The 23,210-nt window shown below is 39.4% G+C and overlaps 1 protein-coding gene across 2 annotated transcripts in view; it reads right to left on the bottom strand.

Annotated features, from left to right (window-relative positions):
* Positions 1-23,210, bottom strand: part of PALLD (palladin, cytoskeletal associated protein) — a gene marked incomplete at its 5' end in the record, with an annotated part of 206,384 nt that overhangs the window by 12,118 nt on the left and 171,056 nt on the right. The window contains 5 exons of one of the 2 annotated variants that reach the window (XM_082316413.1): positions 4,092-4,241; positions 9,251-9,472; positions 10,978-11,028; positions 11,597-11,698; positions 14,100-14,235. In XM_082316413.1, coding sequence (XP_082172539.1) covers positions 4,092-4,241; positions 9,251-9,472; positions 10,978-11,028; positions 11,597-11,698; positions 14,100-14,235 — 661 coding nt within the window. The remainder of the gene's footprint in view (positions 1-4,091; positions 4,242-9,250; positions 9,473-10,977; positions 11,029-11,596; positions 11,699-14,099; positions 14,236-23,210) is intronic. The other variant, XM_082316414.1, reaches the window with a different exon arrangement.

The following is a 23,210-nucleotide window of genomic DNA, read 5'->3' as shown; positions in this document are numbered from 1 at the left end:
CCTCTTCTTTCACACAGTCACTGGAAAGCATTTGTCAAGATACCTTCTGATATCAAACTGTTCTATCAGCTTCCAATCTAGCACAGAACAGACTGGGATAATTGTGACTGTAACACAGGCACGGTTCAAGTGTTCCGCTTGGAAGTTTTTGTTTTAAAGAAGGTTATTAGTACCACGGGCAATTAAGTCCTTAAAGCTGTATATTGATAAGTTATTGATGTGGGTGGGAGGTTTCTTTCTGTATGGCAAGTGGACAGAAAGACAACTAGTTCAAGATCTTGAAAATGGCACTGGGTAAGGGTTGGCAGCAATGACAGAGCCGCTGCTTTGATCCGCGTGATCTGGTGGGGCCACAGCTCAAAAAAAACCCCGCGAGTGTAAAAACCAAAAGAATTGTACAGGTACTGAGAGGGTCCTCTCTGAAGAGCGAGCCTGGCTGGGGGCAGGAATCGCACCAACGCACACAACTGCGCCGGTGGACGTCGGAGGTAGCTCCATTGTCTGAGGTTATTTTCAGTGAATGATAAATAAAACATGAGCTCTGTTGTATTTGGTCCCCTTTTTGGTTTTACGTTGTTTTTCAGAAGGCAGATTGTCCGCCACGAGCACTAGCAGTAACAAGTTTGGGACAGGACTGCCTGCAGCCAGGACGCTGACATCCAGGGCTCTCTAGAATTCACCGTGTACGGGGTAAAAGCATCTGGTGGTATTAATCAATATACACAATAGATACAAATATAAAAGCTATGCATAAAAATAACACTGTAGTAAAAGTTTATATGCTTCTATACAACAATTTTAGTAACTTTTGAAAAATGATAGTTTTAAATAGCTCTTTGGTAACTGCCTACAAGATGTACATCTGTCTCTCTGCTCCCTGGACGGGCAGCAGCGAGGCAACATCCACACCAGCTTTGCAGGGCATTTCAGTTCTGTGAGCTCCACGCTCGAGTCTGTCAGCATAAAAGTGACAGATATTTTTGTCACAGTAATCGGGGGGGTTGCAAATAGCTGTTCATTAACAACTGGCCAAAGCCCATCAAAAACCCATTTCACCGGGGTCACAAGCAGCCTTCAAATGGCAGCGACCTCTCTGTTACTGCTGGACTGTTAGAAGTGACATCTCTGTGTCCCGCTTTTCTTCCCATGACCCATTTAGTCCACAAGAGAAATACTTGCATTAAACTAAGCCATCGTGCATGACCTGCAGCGATTTCTTAAGCAACAGCTTTTTGTGTGTGTGTGTGCTAAAAGATCACGAAAGACATCTGGAACAAACGCATTTCTATTTTAGGCACCACTGCATGTTAATCTTTTTCTGGCAGGTGACGAATTCACACATTTTAGGATAATTCCTGCATATCTCAGAACACGAAGGCATGGAAACACAAAGGACAGTAAGGAATTTGGATAGGGAAGAACAAGCAGGAAGCCAAAGATTTGGAAAAGTCATGGGATGAATGGGAAGGAAGCGATGAGTGGGAAGTAATTAATGAGAAGATGGCCTAGAAAATAAGGGAAATCCAGACTGAGGGCTGGGCGTGCGAAGTGCAAAGAAGCGGAGAGCATGGGATAAAAGGAAAGGAGGTGAAAATCAGGACTCGACTTGAGCCCACACAGCTGATGGAAAGAGCTCAGCGAGGGGAGGCAACCTGTAACTCCAGGCCTAAAATGGGCGAGGTGTCGTGTTTGTCTGGGCCCGGGGTCAGTTTGCCCTGGATTAAGTCACACGGCAAATGTTACTGCAAACCCCAGAGGTGTGCTAGAACCTTAATTCCAGGTCGCCCTGTTTTACCTCGCAGGCAACGGTGCCTGCTGTGTTAACTAGCACGGCCGATTTCCAAGGTGTGTCAACAAGTCACTTCACGTACATAAATCCTGTAACAGTCCGGACCGTGAGCTGGCAGAAACTGGCAGAGCCTTAATGAACTGAATCCTTTGCTTTAATAAAATCAATTTCTGTCAAGGAAGACTATGCCTTTTTGCTTTGTAGTTTGGTGGTTCCAATAGCAAGGACCAAAACACAGCAACAGCCCAGCAAACATCTACCAGTCCATCGGAATCCTGAGGTAGGCTCCCTTATATTTACGTATTTCGCTTTTCTTAAGGAAAGGTTGCCAAAGTTTGTGATAGCTTTGAGATGTGGACAACTTTCCATTAGAATTGAGGAGGCTATGCCAAAATTATTTCCACTCAGGATGACTTAAAAGAATTGGAATCCAGATCTTTGAGTGTGAAAGGCTAGGCCATTAACTCACAGCCCTTCTTTGCCTCCATTGTACTGTTAAATGCATAGTAAAAGCAAGCAAATAGTGGGAGAGATAAGCATGTTTGCTTGGGAATTACACGGCGAAGAAAGAATTGAATGGGCTTGGTGAAACAGACAGATGTTTTGTTTAGGGGAGCCAGAGGAGGACGCTTCTGGTTCTTCTCCAAAGAGGAGGGGGGAAAAAAAGCACAGATGCAGAATTTTATCATTTAACAAAACTGCTTTTTCAATCCCCAAACTAGGAACAATACAAACGCAGCTCATTTTAGTGCATCTGAAAACCCACTAACAAACTAGTGTCGTCAGTGAGCGGAGCTGATAACCTAGGTCACTGTTGTGTCATTGAATGAGCTTTACCCAGAATAACAAATGCTAAAAAGCGGGCCCTGAATATTCAGGGACAGAGTTCAGTGCCCAAACACAGCGGCAGTTATTCACCAAGTTCGCTAAGACTTTGGAACAGGCAGTAACACTACCTAGGGAAACTCTGTACGTGCACGAACACAACACTTACAGGAAGATGAACAGGATTCGCTTCCTGCCTTAAGCATGTATGTATTTATTTCGCATTTTTAAACCTGCTGTGAATTTCCACAATTTCAGTGGTATGAAGTGTTAGAACACAATGGTCATCTATGTGTAAAAGCTCCCAGCTCGAAGAGTTCCCTCGGCCTTATGCTATTGCTTTATTACTTCTTTATTTCTATTATTTGTATATGTAGAAATAACGTTTAAACCACCTAGATTTAAGCACTGCAATTTGTAGAATCTAGCCTAAAACTGCTATTTGTGTGTCGCCTGCGCGTACGATCCCATACGCTCGCAAGCAGGCTGCAATACGAGCAGGACTGACAAAGAGCAAGGCAGAAATGGCAGCGTCATGCTAAGTAACCTAGCAACCTTCACAACAGAGCACAACACTCCTCTTCCGATTAAACCCTGCCTCAGTGATCCAGTTTGCTATTTCACAGTGTGATTCTCCTTGCAGGCCCGCTCTTTGCAAGATATTTGGTGCTGCAGAAGAAAATACTTCGTTACATCCCTACAGTTATGTTACTGCCTTGGTTTCTCACGCGCAAATCTTTCCCTTCAATTTGCTGTGCCGTAGGAAAAGCGGAATGACAAAGTTACTTCAATAGGGCGCGTGAACGGTAAGTTTAGCTGCGTCCAACGTGCTAGCAGGTTTCTGTTGTACACCTCAGCTCTTGTATTGGGTCTGCGAAGAACAAATAATATTACGAAACCAGTAACACTGTGTGTTTCAGAAAAACATTGTTGAAGGCTTCGGGATCAACGCAGGAGACCTCCCCCCCCTACGTAATAAGTGCTAGAATTTTTTGCCGTACAGAATTGCAATCACTGCCTAATGTAAACATGCTGAGGTGTGATATGCTCCTACTCATTTCAAAAAGTTGGCCTCAGTCAGTGAGCAGTGTCAACAGAAGAAAAATGAAATTGCTGGATTGGGTTACTTCTGCTGGTAAACTGGGGTTTTTTCTCCCTTTAGAGTATGCATGCTATCCATGCTCCGTTCGGATACTGAGATGTTATCAGCTGAAACAAATGGTGGAAGAGTGATTAAAAAACAACACCCCCTCCCCTCTGAAACCTCAAACTGCAGGAAAAAAACTGCTGTTGAGTTGCTAATCTCTTGGAGATAGAAAGGTCCCACCCTACTGATGCAAGATGAAAACAGAAATCTAGCTTACATACTTTATGGTGACTTCATCATCTAATTAAATCACGCATACGTAAGATGAGATAGTTTTCTGAAGATTTATGTCCAGAAGCACGTTTGCTCTGGAGCCAAACCTTCATTTACCTGTGGGTTAGCAGCCATAATAGTGTAATTCCCATCATCATCCAGGGTGGAGGCTGCAGTATGCAGAGAGCAGGTTCCATCAGGTTCTCTTTGAATTCGGTAGTGATCACTTCGTTTAGAAATTTGCTTCCCATCTTTAAACCAATAAATCTGCAGGAAAAAACAAGGCACGCTGATAAGAGGTGGGTGCTCATTGTCATCGCTTCTCAATTAACAGCACTAATGAATCTTAACTGCTGAAAACCTCTCTAGTAAGCATTAAAAGAAAACCGGTTCGATCAACTAGTGAAAGTGCAGAACCACGCTCCACGAACCACTTTCACCAAAAGACAAGTTACAGGTTAGCAATCCTTTAAAGAGAAAGACGGCAGCAAGAACATTTACCGAAGAAATGTGCAGGTGCGTAAGGGCTGTACCCATCCCAAGGACAGAACAGCAGCTGAACATTTCCAGAACTGAGAATAAATGTCATTACAAAAAAAAGTTCTATTTCAGAGAAGACTACTAATTTTAAATTTTTATTTCACTTAAATCTGAAGAAGTCAGAGAAAGAACGCTATTGCTCTCTTTTCAGAAAACAAAATCATAAACGAAGGTAATTATAGGAATAATTAGTTCAATGACGAATAAAATAGCAGTAACGCTCTCACTGTTGGAACACCAGTTTGGTCTCATATCCATCACGCTGACTGGACTGGACCAAAAAGCCGGACGGGGATGCAGCCGCTCCCACTGGCAACGAGCAGTTGGGTATGCGAAGGGGCCAGCTCAGGATAATTGCACGGCTGAAACCAACAGTGTCACCCCATGTGACAGACATCTACAGAAACGGACAGCTTTACAAAGTAACGGGAAACACTTCAAAGCAAGTCAGCACATAGGTAGCCTTTAATAATTGTAGGCCAACACCAGTATAGTTCCAAGCTGACCAGAAGGGTTACATTGTCTGTCAAACTGCAGTCTTTTCCAGTACTTTTGATACATAATGTTATTCTCTGGCTGACCCAAGATCTACTTTCGGTGAGCCAAAAAAATGATGTATGCAGAATAACGCCTTATAGTAATCCATAAATTACACAAAAACCATGTATGTGTTTTTAATGCCTCAAACTTGAGGCGAAAAAAAAATTCAAATATTTTGACCTAGCTTTGGGGATTTTTTGCTATATTTTAAAAATAATATAAAACCCCAAACTGAAATCTGCTGGAATCAAAAGAAAAACGTGGTGTATGCATGAAAACACACAGAGGAATATGTAAAAAATGTTATCCTAGGAAGGCTGTAGTCAGCTCCCCACACCAAGAGCTGAGTAGAACATCATTTACTTGTCATTTCTCACATTTCAGTGTGTATTACTCCATAAGGTCAGTGGTGCTCAGCATTTCTTAAGTCACTTGTGCAGATACCTACACAACTTTTACGAGGTTAAGTCGTAGAAAGCAGAACAAACGTATTTGTCCTGGTCGCGTGACTGCTGGGACTCTTTAGCATGAGGAAAACGCACACGTTTTCCCCAGTCTAATTCTTGAAGTGGGAATTTAGGTCTTACAGTGAGGAAAGGGTGGCGGCTGTCCAGTAAAAACGAAGTGGCAGAGCAAAGCACAATTCCTGATAAGAGTTTAATATGCCAGGTTCTTCATACATGCCAACATTTCAAAGCTCTAAATTCATTCACTGGGGGGGGGAAAAGTTAAGGATATCTTCTAAATTTCACAAAAAGACAATGGAGAATGTTTTGGAGGGAACGAGTGGAAATTTCCCTTAAAAATTAATTACCATGTATGGTTTTTATATTAACAAGCATTATGCGTAACTAGAAATGATTTCATTTCCTCAATAGCTGGTTATACTCGTTTCCCATTTTGTCTGTCAGCAGCCTTGCAGAGACTCTGTGGTGCTAACAAAAGATTTAGTCATGTCTTCTCATCTGCTGACAGAGCACTTACTGGAGATGCAAAAGATATTTGATCACTTACATACACAGGCTAATGGAAGCTGGTAACAACATAGCTGCAAAAAATGAGTTTTAACTTGCATGCTTTACGTGTGTCATAACGTTGCTTGGAAATCTACTGCATCAAGTAGTAATTATTTAATAACAATGCACTTATCAAAAATATCAGGAGACATGCCAGGAATTATTACATGGAAATACATGCAAATATTAACTGAACCAGCTATCCAAACATCATGCATATGTTGTCCAATACTCGTTTCCACTAAGTTTAAAAGCATTGGCATCACTGGCTTTTACTTACGAGAAGTAAATTCTTAATATTACCTTTATCTGACATGGAGTCGATAAGTAAAACACTACCACTGCTGGAGACAATGGCCCTTGCGGTGAAGTATTTTCTTTCTAGGATACCTTTTAATAAATGTACCATTAAACTACGTAAGCACTGAACACTGCATCTGGATTGCTTTTATTTGTACCAGATTTTCAGAAACCAATGTGTAATGACTAGAAATACAATGGCATACACAGTACAAAAGGGTTTTTGATCTTCGGCAGCACAGGCATTTTTAATCACTAAGAATTATATTCAGCCATGTGAAGAGCAAGCAGTACGAGCTTTATGCAACATTCATGTCTCAATTAACCTTTTGTAGGGCATTGTCCTAATTCTGAAGAGAAATATCTCTTAAAAGAGGTATTCCACAATCCCTCCTCTATCACCACAGGTTCTCGTTTTAATGAGAAAATAGTTTTACATTACACTGACGGTTATAAAAAAAGTAGACTCAGGTTTAAAAAGTCATATTTATGAAGACAGAATTTGCACATCAGTATTCAATTTACATGGCATGTTCAGGGGAAAAAATAATCAAGCCAATAACCCCGCTTAGAAAAACCCCTTGTAATGAATGCCAGATTTGAGAAACGCTACAGTCCTTCCCAAAGCCATTCCTTGGCAGAGCTGACAGAATACTTAGAAGGGAGGAGCTTCAAGTTAGTAAATTATTTCCAGCTTTTCATTTGCCAAAGTAAAGAATTTGTTCAGAGGCAACACTTCCAGCTTCAACAAATGACAGCAGAAGGGCAGCCCTCAGCCATCGAGCATTTCAAAATTGCTATCTTGGCATGCTCCGGCAGATGAGGGGAAGATACAGCTTTTGACATTTGCAAAACCCAGCTAACAAGTAGCCATCCAACGGGACTGAAATTGGTTCCATCCCAAGCAACTTAACGAATCGCACAAAGCATCTGCAAGTGAACGGAATAAAGGGTCATAGTCCCAGGTGCAAGAGCAAATAGCTTCTTAATGCGCACGCTTTGACGCTGCAGAAAAACAGAACGTGGTATCTGAATCAGGGTGCGTTCACATCAGATACTCCTTTATAATGCCATGCTTTAGAGGAAGTGATAACAATGTGGTTTCTTGGCTGTCCAATCCCTAACGCCAAAACAAGGAGAGTGAGGGAAAGGAGACATCCTCTTTCATCTGTCTTAAATCAGATTAAGATGACTGTGAAACTACACCTTAATTGAAAACTGTGAAAATTACGGAATGGCTAAGTTGACTAAGGCTGACTCATAATAGGTGATCCAGCAACTTAGTCATAAGCCTCAGGCAAAAAGAGTACCTCTCCAGCATACTGCACCTCTAACACCAACCGACCCGTTTGTCTTCCACCCTTATTCAGCACAACAGACTCTTCTGTACGGTCATCTCAGAAGTAACGCTGGACATCAAAGGCTTGGTTTCAGCCAGACTGGGCTAATCTTCTCAGTGTGTGTCTTCAGTTTGAAGCAGGAGAGCTTTTTTGATAGGACTATACTGATCAGCCCCACTTGCTTTGCAATGGTTCACATCGTGTTGCGGTCTCGGAGCACAGGATTGGACTCCTTTCAGATGAAACTAGGCCAGAAAACGTGCTCCAAGAACACATCTAATGTGCTGCATCTGCTTCAGTCTGTGGGACGAGATTAGAGCTAGCCTGAAGTAAAACCTTCTGAAATGCATGCAGGGATGGATATCCCATTCCACAGATTTGCTTATTCTGGTCTGCACTACTCGCTAAGGTAGGCATAGCTCTAGTTCTCTGTTGTTCCTTCTCTGCTGCCTGACAAAGTCCATTTTTCTTTTTACAGTTTGTGCAGTATCGTACACCTATATCATTGGACATAGAATCATGTAAAGTCATTTGCATTTATCTCTGATCAAAATCCTAAATGCCTGTAAAACTTACACTAGATGAGAGATTTGGATGTGGCTGCTGCTGCGAAGATCTTAACTAAGCGATAAGGCACCTTTGATCTTGTCTAAGAAGAACAGAGCCCCTATCCACAAGAGGTCACTGTAAGAGCTACAAGGACCTCACGGGGAAGATACTGGCTTTGGCAAGGAAGCTGAAGAAGCTACTGCTGTTTGCCTGCTGCATAATGAGTCAGTTGATTGCCAAGCAATTTTTGAAATGGTTAAACACAACCTACCAAAGGAAGGCATTCTTCCAGATCGCTCACATCACGCAACTGGTACTTTTACATGTGCTAAAAGGAAATGCTTCCCAAGCCCAACCCTCCCTCAGAAGCTCATCATTAAAACCTCACCATGATGTCTCATCTTGCTGTTGGGATATATGGGAGCTTACGGTATTTTATTATGCCTTCCTCTAACTTTCAATAAAATTTAGTCTTGTTAGGGTGTGTAGATACAAACTCTGCAATGCTGAAGAATGTAGAGGTGCCACGCTGGCTTCTGAACCAGAAGGAACGTATTTTTGCATTAGCATGTTGCTGTGCCTGAGCTAATTACCACTGTTAACCTGAAGAGGTTGCTTTTGGGACTACTGTGCCAGCTCACATGGGGTTTTCTAGCATTGCACTGCATTCTGTGGTACAGATGTACTCTGAAGGTAACTCTGAAAATGACGGAAGTATTACTTCTAGGTAAAATAATTGAGATGAAGTCTCAGGAGGGAGTAACTAAGAGCTGAAGCCTCATAGTAGGATTTTTGACTAGTATAAATCTAAATAATTCCAGTGATGTCAAAAGAGATTTGACAGTCTATACCAGCTAGGAGTCTATCTTGTCAAGAGAGAATGTCTGCTGTTCCTGTAAGATACAGCCCATAGGGTCCAGGGGCCGACTGTAAGGTACCGATAGAGAACTCTTCAGAGCATTTCTAGAAACAATTTACCCTCTTTTCTTACCTTTGGCTTTGGATTTCCTGCCACTTTGCATGTAAATGTGACTGGCATTCCCTCAAAGACTTTGTAATGCTTCAGCTTTATCTCAAAATACGGTGACATACTGTTATCAATAGGTTCATCTCCATGTTGCACCTCGTCATCTGATTCTTCCACAGGAGATCTCTCCAGCCTGTATTCAATTTCACTGATCAATCTTTGCTCAAAGCTGGAGACTTTATACTCCTGTCAAACAAGAAAGGTACATATTAGTGTCCAGCTTCAACACATTGCTCAGCAAGATGTGTTCCTAATGTTTTTTTGTATTCTACTGATCTTTGACAATCCATTAAGGTTTTACATATAAAAGGAAACTCTATCTTGTTGAAGAAAAACTATAATCCGTGCCTCCAATAACTTCCCTATGAAACAATGAAGACATCTGGTATGAGGCAAAAATTGTATTTCATGTTATCTTAAGGTCTAATTTATAAGGGGAAGGAAAGTCATTGGTTGCTTTCTTTCATTTTTTTAAAAAAGCCTATAAGAATAAAAGTATTCTGAAGCAGTTCATAAAGACAAAAGAAACACACTAATATTTCCTTGAGGGTACAGGCAGATTTAGAGTTGGTTTTGTTTCCAGATGGCCAGAAGACCATATGGTTCACATCTGCTATTTGCATAGAACTGTACCGGAGGCTGCACCAGAAGGCTGAAATGATTTTGTTTACAATTGCCTGTAAAAATTATAAAAAAAAAAAAAAAAAAAAAAACCAACGAGAAAATGGCAACACTGGCAGGCTGTGATAGTTGCCTCCCTTTATTCCTGTTGCCATGGTCCCCTTTGTCTGGCCAACAGTATCACTTTTTCCTTAAAAACAAAATTTATCATAAGAGTATTCAAGATATAGCAAGAAGAGTGGAAAGTTTCATCCACTACTGCTTCTTTAAAATTGCTATTCAGATACTAGGAAACGTTACTGTGACATACACAGTTATTTACTTTCTTGAACCGTTCACTCTGTCTACTCTGCAGTACAAAAGTCCTGCTTTGAATCTAAGTGATAACAAAGATAATGCCAGAATGTAAGAAAGCTCAGAAGCAGGAAAAAAAAAAGAAAATTTTTATTAGACAATGCTCTTCTCAGTCAGCAGAAACTGAGGCACTCTTTCAAATGACCTTTGGCCACTGTCTCTAACCCCGATTTTATCTAAGATAGAACACATCTCATTCAAAGCCTCCTTTCACATACCCATCTTCTATCATTGCCTCTGGTCTGGAAATGACATCTAGTCTTTCTACTGACCGGTTACAGAACTAATCATAACCCTCAATAACGGTAAAAAATGGAAGGAGAAATACCTTTGTAAACTGCAGATATTTTTTTAATTTCTTTGTTCCCTGAAAGTTTACCATAAAAGTAAACCCTGAAGTACACATGGTATATATAAAGAGCAGCTGATTGGGATGCAAGGCAGTGAGTATCAGTGTATGTTAACATTACAGCAGGAAGATACTGGAGCACGCCATTACTGCAGTTAAGCTGCCTGCACTCAGACAATTAGGCTTACAGAACAACTTTAACACCCTGAAGGGAGTGCAGCCCAAATCTCCCCAGTTATTAACGCTAGGTGACCTCCCGTTATTAACCGAGAACAGTAGAAGGGAAAGGGCAAGGACGACAGGAAAAAAAAAAAAAAAAAAAAATCAACGGACAGAATGCAAGACAGAAAAAGGTGAAAACGTTAACCTTTTGAATATCCACAGGACTCACTACAGAAGCACCAACAGAGCGAGCTTCCTGCAAGGGTAGAAAAAAAGATCAAGAGGCAGAAAGAAGACCAAGAGGCATCCATGACAGTTTATCAGGGGTTTTATCAGGAGAACGTACTTTATGTGGTAACATAAGCAAACGAATGCTACACATTTCCAAATAGCAGCTCTGGCATTTGAACAACGGAGAACATGTACCTGGCCTTTCAAGCAGACTTTCTGTTGTGTTTTTGGTCTGCATCCAAAAAATGCAGATTACACACATAAAGAGATGGCTTCAAGATAGTAGATGTATTTTTGCCTTGAGAGACTTGAAGGTCAGGACAGAATAGGATAATCGGAAGAATTTAAAGCAGAGAGCAGACATTTGAGAACTCTTAACCTTATTCAGTATGGAAAAACTGAGCAATAGGCATGTGATCCTCCAGTTTACTTCACTGATACATAACATATGACTTCTGTAATCAAAACCGTCCTATAGTGTGTATATTTATGGTTTTATGTAGGACTTTTTTTAAGACACTTCACAGCCTGTAAAAAAGAAAAATTGAAAGACATTTTTTATTTTCCTATGAAATTGTAGAGTTATGTGGCACCTGTATAGCAGGCTCCTCTTCTGGTTCCTGTATGTTGAAGACAGTTGCAGCACTGTCTGCTCCCAGCAACCGACGAGCCATTTTCTCCTCGTACGTTAATCTCTGAACAAAAAATACAGGGATGGGTTAAGGGGGAGGGAAAAGAAGAACGAAAAATTCTTATTTCTCCTTAAGAACTATGAGGCAGTCTGACAGTAAGCAGTACTTTAAGTAATGTTAATAAAACAGAGCAGCAATATGTTTCTAACAGAAATTTTCTACCACAGTTTGTAATGCATTTTTTTTGCATTACAAGTGGCTCTTCTGGCTTAAGCAACCCTTGCCCTGACTCTGCCATTTGTTTCCATCCTCCTGCCAGGAACTTGGGCAGGAATGAGCAATAGGAACTGCTTAAATCAGCATGGCCATCAAAAAAGTGCATGTCAAATCATCCCAAATCTTACTCCTAGTTGTTCTGGTTGATTTTTTCATTAGAACCACACAGCAGAAAACTCTGCCAAAAATGCTAAGGAGATACTACTCTACTTGATTATTTTGTCAAAAATATGGCAGCTTTATAGAAAAATATTATTCTTTAAGGTTTTTTATTTCTATTTCTTCTTACTCTTTAGGAAATTAAGGAGACAGCTTATAAAAGACAATTTACACTCAGAAAGTAAAGCAAGTTAAAAGAAAACCTTAAGTGTACAATTCAATTATTTCATTATTAGTTTTCCTTCTACATTCAATAACACATTCCAGGCACTTAGACACTTTCTTACAAATCAACACTGAAAAAAAATGCCAGTGAATGAAAGGCAAACTCATTACATGGTGAAATGCCTCATTTAAACAGAAAAATGAAAGAGTGGAAATTGTAGAACATTACATCTACTTAATGCTTCCATTTTTAAAAAAGCTCATTTAAATTAATTTATAAAAGATGTCATATTGTAGCTAAACCAGTAGGCTGAGATTCGTGAAAACTAGGTACCAATCTTGGCTTGGTTACAAATGTCTAAGCAAGTCATGAACGTTTCTTCAGTTTCTTCTGTGATCACTCCAAGCGCCCACAGCCATGATTACACAAACAGAATCACCCAAGACAGGAATTTGCAAGGCAAAAGCCTGAAGGCAAGCACAGAACCAGAGTTTACTTGGTTCAAGCTCCCACATCATCTGATCACAGTTGGGTTTTTTTTTTATTTTTGACTCGGGCCATGTGGGTTTTCTCAGGACATTCCATTCATTTGTCCAGGCCAAACATCTCTCTCACTTTCCAAAATAGGCATTGACAGTCATGCTCAGCCCACCTCCTTTGAAAAAAATGGGAACTTATACACTATGAGAGTGATTCTGCTTAACTGCTACAGAAAACTGCCGAACCCCATGCAGTCAACGGAGAAAGGTAAGTACAGTAGCACTAGTCGCTCTGTCTAGTCTTTTCCCTACTTCACTCCATTGACCTTATTAAGAACCAGAATCCGTCATCTGTGGAGTAGATAGTTAGACTCAATATGCTATCTTGAACTACAACACCATAGTCCGCATCTCAGACACGGTAGCAAACATAGATTTCTCAGGACCATGCTCAGAAGTTTGCTAAAGCATGCTACCTTTCAGTGACACAAAGGTATCCCAAGGCATTCAGATGCTTTTGAAAACATTTCATTGACAAAACAGGGGCGACAGTCTACATTTTTACAATTACTTTCCCTTAAAACAGATTCCTGCTTCAAAGACATTTAAATCAATGCCTTAATGACTGTAATCAAGTCTTAGGAGAGCTGCTTCTCATCAGCTCTGAGCAGGAAGAATTTGGTATTTTATCTTTTTATGCATATCTTAAAATGCACAAAAATTAATGGAGAACTTTGCTGTTGTGCATTTCAGTTGTTTGATATACTTGCCCATTTTACCTCATTTCTTGACTCCTCAGGCAGATTGTTAATTCTTCATAAAGTCTGTAAGTTAGTACTATAGGTTGTTTTTTATTCCATTGGTCAAAAAGTCCCACAACTGCAGGATCTAATGATGCCTGGTTCCTAATGGGTTGTTTCTCGTGATGAACTGCCTTGGCTCCCTCTGATACCCACTCATCACCTACTCTTTCCCCCTCTTGTCCAACAGCTGGACAAAAGGTAGAATGAGCCTGGACTGATCAAGAGCTATGCATATGCTTACTGGCAAGCCATCCAGTCATGAACAGTCAAAAGCAAATGGCTTCTAAGGCTGAAAAAGCCCTTGAGGTACAGACTGTGCAGGCTTCTTATGTGAATTCATCATCTTTGAGACCTCCATTGCTTTGTTAAATCCAAGTAAAATTGTCCAACAGGAGAAAGAATGATAGGCCAAAACATACACTATCATGCCTTGTGGAAATGTAGCTTTGGAAATGCAATTAAAAATCATAAATACATAAAATATAAAAGTAATCTACAACAATTATTTTATATGCAGCATATCTGAGAAACTACCCGTGATGCCCACTCCCATTCCCCGGGGGTATTTTATGTTTTTGTACCGGTTGCCCGTTGTTCAAAAGGTCTTCCTTGAAGCGAAGTTTTCTTTCCAGATCCTGAATTACAGCATCTTTTGACCCTTGAATCTCTTCATCTGATGCTATCCTAGCAGTTCTGCCTGTTTTCTTGGGAAATCCCCTGCAAAACAGTACAGCAAAATTCATGAGCTTTCCTGAAATCATTGATATTTAGGAATTTATCTGGAATCACTGCTATTACTGAAGAAAATGACATTGCGTCTTTGAAATTAAAGGTCTGGCATCTTTCTTACTATGCTGTCCCTTCTAACTCACATCACTAATTAAATAGTTAGTTTATTGACAAAGTTGAAACTTCATTTGTGCATGAGTTAAAATAGGGCTCAGGATTGTGTAGCGGTGGCTGTAAACACCAGAGACTCAAAGAGGAAACTGATGAGCAATGGCAATAAAGCAAAGTGAGAGGAAACATGAAAGAGAAAGCACGACTAGATAAGCGGGGATGGAAGATAAACTATCTTCCTATGAAGTACCAGATGGATAAAGCTCAGAAGGATGTAAGACAAGGCAGTTAATTATTAATTTTCTATATTATTTATTAACTAATTCTTTGTTACAGCTTTTCAAAACACAATACATAATTCATTTTTATTCTTCATATCTCTGTGAACACCGACCCAGAAGGCAACATGTAAATGTTGTTTCTGAAAGAAGAGCTGTTCACAGAGCCTAGGTTACACTGGCAAAAAGAAAAATTATCCGTGTAAAGCAGTTTTCAGCAGCAGGGTTTCACAGTGGAATAGCAACCATTTAGCAGTTTGCATTCACAGGGCTAAGCTGTTCCTCACACCAGTCTACAAGTTACGATTGCACTTTCAGGATGCCTCACTCCCATTTCCTGAAATGGCACGGGAATTTTTTTTTCCAGTCTGCACTAATATTTCACACTTTCAGTAATGTTATGATGGCTCTATTGCTGGAAATTCCCAACAGTGGTCATTTCTACTGGAGATCAGCTGTTCTTACACAGTTGTGAAGAACTCAACATTGCTATCTGTATTTGAAACTTGTAGCACACCCCATTTCTTCAGTGAAGTCACACATTGTCGTTTAAAACACTGATACTGATTCAATATTAGTTTGGGTTGTTTTTTTTTTTAACTTCATCAACTAAATAGGGCTCAGCCCATTACATAGGAATGACTTATGCAAAATATGGAATCGATCAGGTAAGTTGCCAAACTCGCAGATGACACACATAGAAAAAAATCAGACCAGCATGTAAGGGGTAAACTTCTTTCCAATACACAACTTAATAATTCCATTACCGGCACCAAAATGTTAAACAAGAATCATACAGAAATAACAACTTTTGTTGGATATTGTTTGGTACTATGTTTCTATAACATGGTTAGAGAAAATTCGTTCTTCAGCAAGTGTTTTCAATGCTAATTTTTAGCATTAGTTAAAATGAAACAATACACATATGCTGTCCAAAGCCAAAAAGGAATTAAATGAATAGATGGAGAAGTCAATAATTGGAAACATTTCTGCCTAAATTCCATAAACATTTCATATTCTGTTACTGAAAGTAAATTTAAAATGGGAAAATGGTGAAGTTCTTCTGAAAAAGAACTGCATTTTCACATTAAATCACAGCTTAATGTCACAAAGAGCCAGAAAACAACATCCCTCACCCTAGAAATATTCAGCTATTAGCTAAAGATCATCTCAGTCACCAAGCAGAATAATTCCCTCAGCATTTGGCTGGGGATGTTCTCAGTCACAAGTAACAAAGTCTCCTCCACTCTGTTTTGGGGAAGAAGTCAGGAAAATTATCCCATCTACAGGGAGGCAAGAGAATGCTAAGAGGAATGGGTAAGGTCTCTTCAAGAAAGAGATGCTTCAATAAGTCAAGAAATTTGGGGAGAGTACATGTAAAGGAAGATATGGAAGGAAAATGGACCGGAGAAGGAGGGAAGAGGGGATCAGAAGGTAACGTCCCTCAGGGAGGCTGGACCAACTGCTGGAAGGCTAGTGGAAAGGTGGCATCTGTCTTTCTCCTCACAGTCTTTCCCTTCACCTTCCAGCCTCTTACCCCACCCAGCCCAGCACTGCCATGGAACCAAATTTTGTCACTTTTTGGATAAGGACACACCCCCCTCAAAAAATCCAGCCAACTTCAAGGCAGCAAATTTCAAATTTGGCTTCACCTTGAAGAAGCCCTGTACCAGCTTTTAATGGAGACCTGCATCCTACCTTGAAAATTCCAAGTGATACATTACAAAATACAGTTTTCATTTCACATTCTTACAAATTTCATACTTGCGTGATAAAAAAAGTCTTAGCGGAAAAAGGCCTGCTGATGCCTGGCACTCAATAGGCTGTAAAGGTAAAAGGTACAGTTTACCCAAGAAAGTCACAACAGTACATGAAGAGAGAGGGATGGGCTAAGTGCTCTGGAGTCGATTTCAAGTAATAAACGAAAGCATTTTCTGAAGCATTATCAGTTATCTCTGAAAACAAAAACCCCTAAGCAAACACACCCATTTTTAAAAGGGGAAGGAGTACCAAGAGAATTACGAGCCAGTAAGTAAGTTCAATGTCCATACTAAACACAAGAAAACAATATTACAAGTCCATTTCAAAACAATGCAGGATAATAAGGAAATGAAAATTGAATCCTATCAAACCTCACTAATTTCTCTCTCTGTCAGGTTGAAGGGCATACAGATAGGCAAAAAGAAGTAGCTTTGATACACTTCAGTTTATGGCTTCTGAGTAAGCCTTCAGGAGCTGTAGTAAGTTCAGTAAGTTCCCTAGTAAATCAGGAAAACAGAATCTGGCTGAAATTTCTATTATGTGGCTGCATAACTGTCTGAAAAAAAGCTATTGAGAGAGTAGCAATGATTTTTTTTTTTCCTGTCAAACTGGAAGAATATAGACCAATGAGGTCTTTCAAAGGTCTATGTATACTAAGTTCAGTACTTAGTATTTCAACCTTAACAACTGGAATAGTGAAATAAAAAAACACATTTCTCAAATTGGCTGACACTGAACTTGCAGAGCTTGCAACTCGTTTGCAGGTAACAACTGTCATTTACAATAATCTTTGTAATTAGTCTAGAGGTGGTCTGATGATGATGAAACTCAGCAAAAATGTTCAAAGCATGACAGCAATGCAAAAGGAAAATTAGCACTAACATATTAAGCATCTCTCAAGAATCTGTGAGATTAAAACTTGGACAATAACACCATTATTTCAAGAGAAAATGAAATATTAGCATAAGACATTAAATTTCATTGTTTTCCTTTATTCCTTGCTGTTGGACACTGAATCCAGTTTTACCACTGCACTTCAAGAAAAAGAGGGCAAATTGGAAAGTTTTAGAACAAGAAAATTGTCAGATGGTTTTAAAAGCATAGCTTTTGTGATAAGCTATGTCCCACCCACACACACACACACAAATACCTTGTTTATTTAGTCAGGAAATGAGGAGAATGAAGATAGAGAGGTGAATCAAATATAAAACGTCAGAAAGTAGCTGACATTCAATGGTTCTCCATGTCCATTGAGGATGATAAGTAGACAACAACTTGAAGAACAACAGGCCTAGCTTAGACAAAACGATTGTAGAACTCTCCTCCCTCCACCCTCCACCAATGACAGTTAAACACTGGAACAAGTCATGTAGGGAAGCTAAGGAATTTCATTTAAGAACAAGGTATGCAAATATTTCAGCAATGGCCTGGGGATCCCTGGTAGCTTTTAACAGGAGAGGCAGAGTCCCTAACAACCTCCCAGATCTCCGCTTATGCGCCAGAACATCCTGAGCTTTGCACAGTGGGTGTGGAAGTGTCATCCAAGACCTGGTCAAGGCAACTTGCCTAAAAAATAGATTCTCTTCTCTTTATTTACATTTACAAATATGTATTTAAGCAAGGAAGTAGTCAGTTTAAAAATATAACTATGAAAATGAGCATCAGTCAAAATGTCTTCAAACGCCTTCAGAAAACATCTCTCTTTCTCTTTCCAGACTATTTTAAATTGGGACAAAAAAAGAAGAGGTGCACAAGGAAACGTAATTCTTCCTGCAGATGCTCTATTTCCACCCCCTCTTTACAGTATCTTTCTTTCTCTACATATATACACTTTAAAATATGCACATGAATATATATATACGTACATACCCCCATACCAAGTTAGCTCTTAAGACATACATTCTTGAGATGAATTTCAAAATGGCTACAAGGCAATGGCAACAAATAGAACGTCCTTGGTAAATCTATCCTCCAAAGCACAGATCCAAAAGACTGCTTACACGTCAAGACAGCCTGGCAGCAAACTTTCTTCAGCTGCTTTTGCAAGCATTTTTCACCATCCCTACATGCCCTTATCTGGATGCATTAAGTTCCTAGGATTTGTGTCCTCCTCAGTGACTCATCAGCTTTCTTTTCGTCTTTTCTCAGGGATAATATCAAACAAAACGTTCTGCCAATTAATTTGTGTATTTGTATGTTCATTCTTTGCCTGATGCAATTTTCAGAGTATATTGTGAGTACTATGGCAGCAGGAGATAGCTGGAGAAGGCATATTTCAAGATATTGATGCCATTAGTCTCGAGCACCCAACCACCACCCCAAATGTGCAAAGAAGCTATCGGCCTTTGAGAATCAGGGTGAAATTCATGTAGATTTTAAGCACTTCTGAAACATGCATCACTTAAGTCACCGAGGGCCTGAATACAGACATAGATAAAAGCACACAGGTCTGAATTCTTTTGGTCAGAAAGGGCAAAACAAAATTGCCAAAACTCAGTCATCTTAATTCACACAGAGATTTTTGACAGCAAAGATTTTTGCAACCTCGGCTTGGCTCTCCTTAGTTTTGAATATTTGCCCTAACATTTGTTTAGAAAGAAGGCCAAACCAGCAGTACTTTTCATGTTTTAATTACACAGAGTGCACGCTGGATGCCTTTCCCTCTTTTCCTATGTACCTTTTACAGTGTAAACAAGGGCAACAGGCTGGCTGTTGTTATCCTTCCAAGAACAAATTCCTGTTTGCAGCCAATATGGCTTAGTTTCACAGAAATCCAAATCAATTCTCTGGTACTGAGGTAATGAACAGTAACTTGATTTTTCCTTTAAAACTCAAGCCTTCCAAAAATACAGCTAATTCCTGCCCATTTAACACATTTTTCACTTACTGTAAGAATAAAGTTACTATAAGTACTGTAACAGGTCACAAACTTTGAAGCTGCAGCTGCATATTGAAATTGTTTTAGTCTGATCTTGCCATACGTGCTGGGGAGACCAGGAGTCAGCTCTGCTCAGTAATGTGATGTTACATGCACCTGAATTAAGGGAACGCCTGAGGCACAGACCTGACTAAGGATGACTTGTGCTAAATGAAACAAAGGTAACAAAAGTTCAATTATTTCTACCACCCAAGAAAAGGTTATGAAACTGTAGTTAAAAAAAAATAAAGAAATCTCGCCTCAGCATTGGATAGGATCAAGATTGACATGAATAACATACATTTCTGAGCAAGTTTGATCTTTCTTAATGATTAGATAACACAGAGAACAACTCACCTACAAACTGCAGGCCTACCACCAACAATTTACTTTTCTAAGGCTTATCTTTAAAAATGCATTTTTACTCATTAAAAGAAGAACTACTACGTTTTCGTTCTCCTGTTTAGTTCCTTCCCCACCTGAGCAAGTTATCCCTCTGCCTAATGCTGCACTGGTTACCATAGATACATTTGCTTTTCAAAAGATGTCCACATATTTTGGTCTCAATTTAAAAAATACTATCTATTTTGTAACTGGTAATCTTATCTGCATTTCTGAATGTTACCAGCATTATGCTAAAACTGATGGTCAAGAAGAAATCACTAAAGCACTGACTGCTCCTGAATGTAGAAAAGGCTGGCACAGTCCTCATAGTCCTGAAATCTTGAGAAGAACAGGTAACTGCCAGAAGCATGTGAAGAAAAACCTACACTGGACTGAGAAAAGGTAATATATCCAAAATATTCACCTTCACTCCAGCTGATGAAATGCTACCGGTTAAGGCCTCCACAACTATCAAGCACTGTACCTGGCTTTTACATTCACAGACATTGCTGTGGCATTCAGATCTGCTTAAGATAATGAAGTTATAAAATTAAGTCCTCTGAAGAGAAAAATCTGCAGACCAAAAAAAGCTGCAAAGCAATGCTGCAAATAGCCTCTCTCTCTTTTCAGAGGTATCTGTACTATTTCTCTTAGTTAAGTTCACTTGTCACCTTACAACTTTCTTAAGTATCTGCAGATACTACTTAGAAAAAGAACTGGATAAAAACATCTTGCAAATTAAGACTTCCAGGTGCAATGATTTGCAGGAGACAGTAGGTCAGATATGTTGGTTATTGTCTGTGTGTCTCCATGTTAAATCCTTGATCTCTACTTTTAAGCACCTTTAATTGATTAGATCTGGGGCACAACCTGGATTTCAAAGTTCAAGTGGAACAAACATGCATTCATCAGATTTCAAAAAAGCTGATATGGATAGGTATTTTATGATAATCATGTGCATGTACATAATAAAAAGGTGTTACATCGTGCAAAAACAAAGCCCCCAGTATGAGCTGTTTCTTAGCACAATCAACAAGAAGTGATCTGATATCACACATAAACCACTCGGGTGTTGGTCTGACAGCCACAAGTAGTATCCGAGCCATGGGAAAAGGAGGTACAACACAATAAAACAAGAAACTTTAAACAAAAATGGCCTAACGGACAGGAGCAATAGCTTAATAAAACTGGGGGTTTGGAATGAAAGCAAACCCTAATATTGGCTGGAATTTCTCCAGTTATGTACATACTTGTCTTCAGATATATTTTCCTGAGATCCAGGGATAACTCCAGGTATGACTGAATAGGTAGCATACAGAGATGAGGTGAGCTCCCTCAGAAGCAAGAAAACACCCTGACCTTTCTCCTCAGTTTGATGTTGGAATTTTTAATCAAGGTACTTCCTCCTACGTATCACCATTTTCACAGCAATCGTACTGTAGGTAACCTCCATTTTTTGCAGTTGTGATAGACAGAACTTACAGAAATGGGAAAAGTAAATGTCCGGTCTACATTGGACAGCAATACAGTTTACTCTAAAGTGAAAGCTGGCATTTGTACTGTGACACTGTTGAAAGCTGTAAGATAAAAAGATGGAGAAGTGTAGCTTTTCCTCAGAGCGGCCACCATCATTGCTAACTGACTCAAGGAACATAAGGGTTACTAAAATATTTGCTTCAGTGCTATTTGAGACAGAATTCAATGGACAAGTCACAGTACACAGCCGCAAGAGCAGACCAGCGGCTCTGATTCAAAGGGGGAAAAAAGTGCAGATCTCTCTCTGATGTTGCTATTCTCATGATTCCCACAGAATCTCCTTTAAGATCTGGATTTAAGGTTCTAGAGATCATTGAAAGAGCAGTTAAATTTATTATACAGAGTGATAAAAGCAGCTTATTTAATTACATTTTACAGGTATTTTAGACAATCTTGTCTTCAAAACAATGTTTTCTTTTCCATTTTCCATTCTTTTCCAGAAAGTAGCAAATCTAGAATCATGTTCTTTCACCAGTTCTGTACAGTCAAATTTTTTTTCTGGTTGTGCCTAAGGTAATATTACTGAAGATACCTACTTTAAGAAAAAGTCGACTTTAAGGAAAAGTGTCTACTTTAAGAAAATACTGTAATTTTTTAAGTTGCTTTCAAAAGGATGTATGTATAGCTGACAATCCATGGTTTTTATACTTAGAAAGAGATTCCATTTCTCCAGGCTGGAGGACTCCACACCTTTCTGTAGCAGGATTTATGTTCTTGTTACTTAAATATTCACTAAATAGTCACTAAATCCTTCTCATGGGATTAATTTTGCTTTCACAAATGCTCATGTAAACTTACTGATGTATGTGCTTACCTAGAATTTGTAAGTATACTTATTTCTTTTCAGGCAGATATAATTTGTTTTTTCTATGAACAGTGAAGACCAGATTCTAGCTTCTACAGGTTTAACTGTGGACAAAACCCCCTCAATTCTAGGTTTCTGCCACATTAACTCTGCTCCCTGCAAGTCTGTTGTAACCGAAAGCTAACCTGAGTCCAACACATCCAACCCACCCTAGAGTTTTCTTTAGGTAAAGAAAGAAAGAACCGAGATTTTTAAGAACGGTATCCAACAATCTTACTCCAGCCAAGTTTTGCCTCAGAAATAACTGACGAGTGTTCATAATTCCCTTAAGTACTTAATTAGCTACGCAGTTCCACCAGCACTTCTCTTTTGTTTAATAACGCTATACTCTGGCAAGACATGAATTTATCAAATCTGCCCTATTAATAAAAAAAAAAGGTTATTCCCTAAGCTTTTTCAGCTAACACCACCACAGTCACAGCTTGAAAATGCTGGGCACTACAAAGTGTCTAGAGCTTACTGGAAAGATTCAACAGAAACATTTACCATACAATTATTGCAAATAAATGCTTAAAATATTTAAAGGTGAATTAGTAGATACTAATGACACAAAGCTGCTTTCCATGTTTCAGATGTCCAAATAAAATGTAGTAAATTCACAAGTAGCTATTCCCATGATTCAGGCAAGGCTGTAAGACTACATGTTGCTAAAAACCAACAAACCCCCCATCCCAAACAAAGAAAAGAAACCCAGTGCAATGTTTCCAAATCTATCAACTGGAAAGAATATTCATTTGATCACACTGGTTTAGATAATGCTGTCACTTCCCCAGAGTCTCAGGGTCCAAAAGCAAGGAAAATGACCTCTTCTATAACAAGAGGCACAACACCTCCTTGGATTAACTTCTCTTTTAAGTAGAACAAAGATGATACATACACCGGAAAGGAAATGCCTGAAGAAAGCTGATGGAGGGAAGGTCTGACTCCATGAGGAGAAATGAAAACTCTGTTGGTTTGTGTACAACCACTGTGTCTTCCATTTTACAGAAAACTTCACTGATACAGCCTTTGACCATCTCCAAAAATTATTACCTCCACCTGCAATGTTTATTAATTTACCTTTATTCTGCTCCTACCACAAAAGCAATCTGAAGAAAATAAGAATCATGCT

The sequence above is a fragment of the Platalea leucorodia genome, assembly GCF_965183815.1.
Source record: "Platalea leucorodia genome assembly, chromosome: 6".
Lineage (NCBI taxonomy): Eukaryota > Metazoa > Chordata > Aves > Pelecaniformes > Threskiornithidae > Platalea > Platalea leucorodia.
This window is presented reverse-complemented; position numbering and strand designations above follow the sequence as displayed.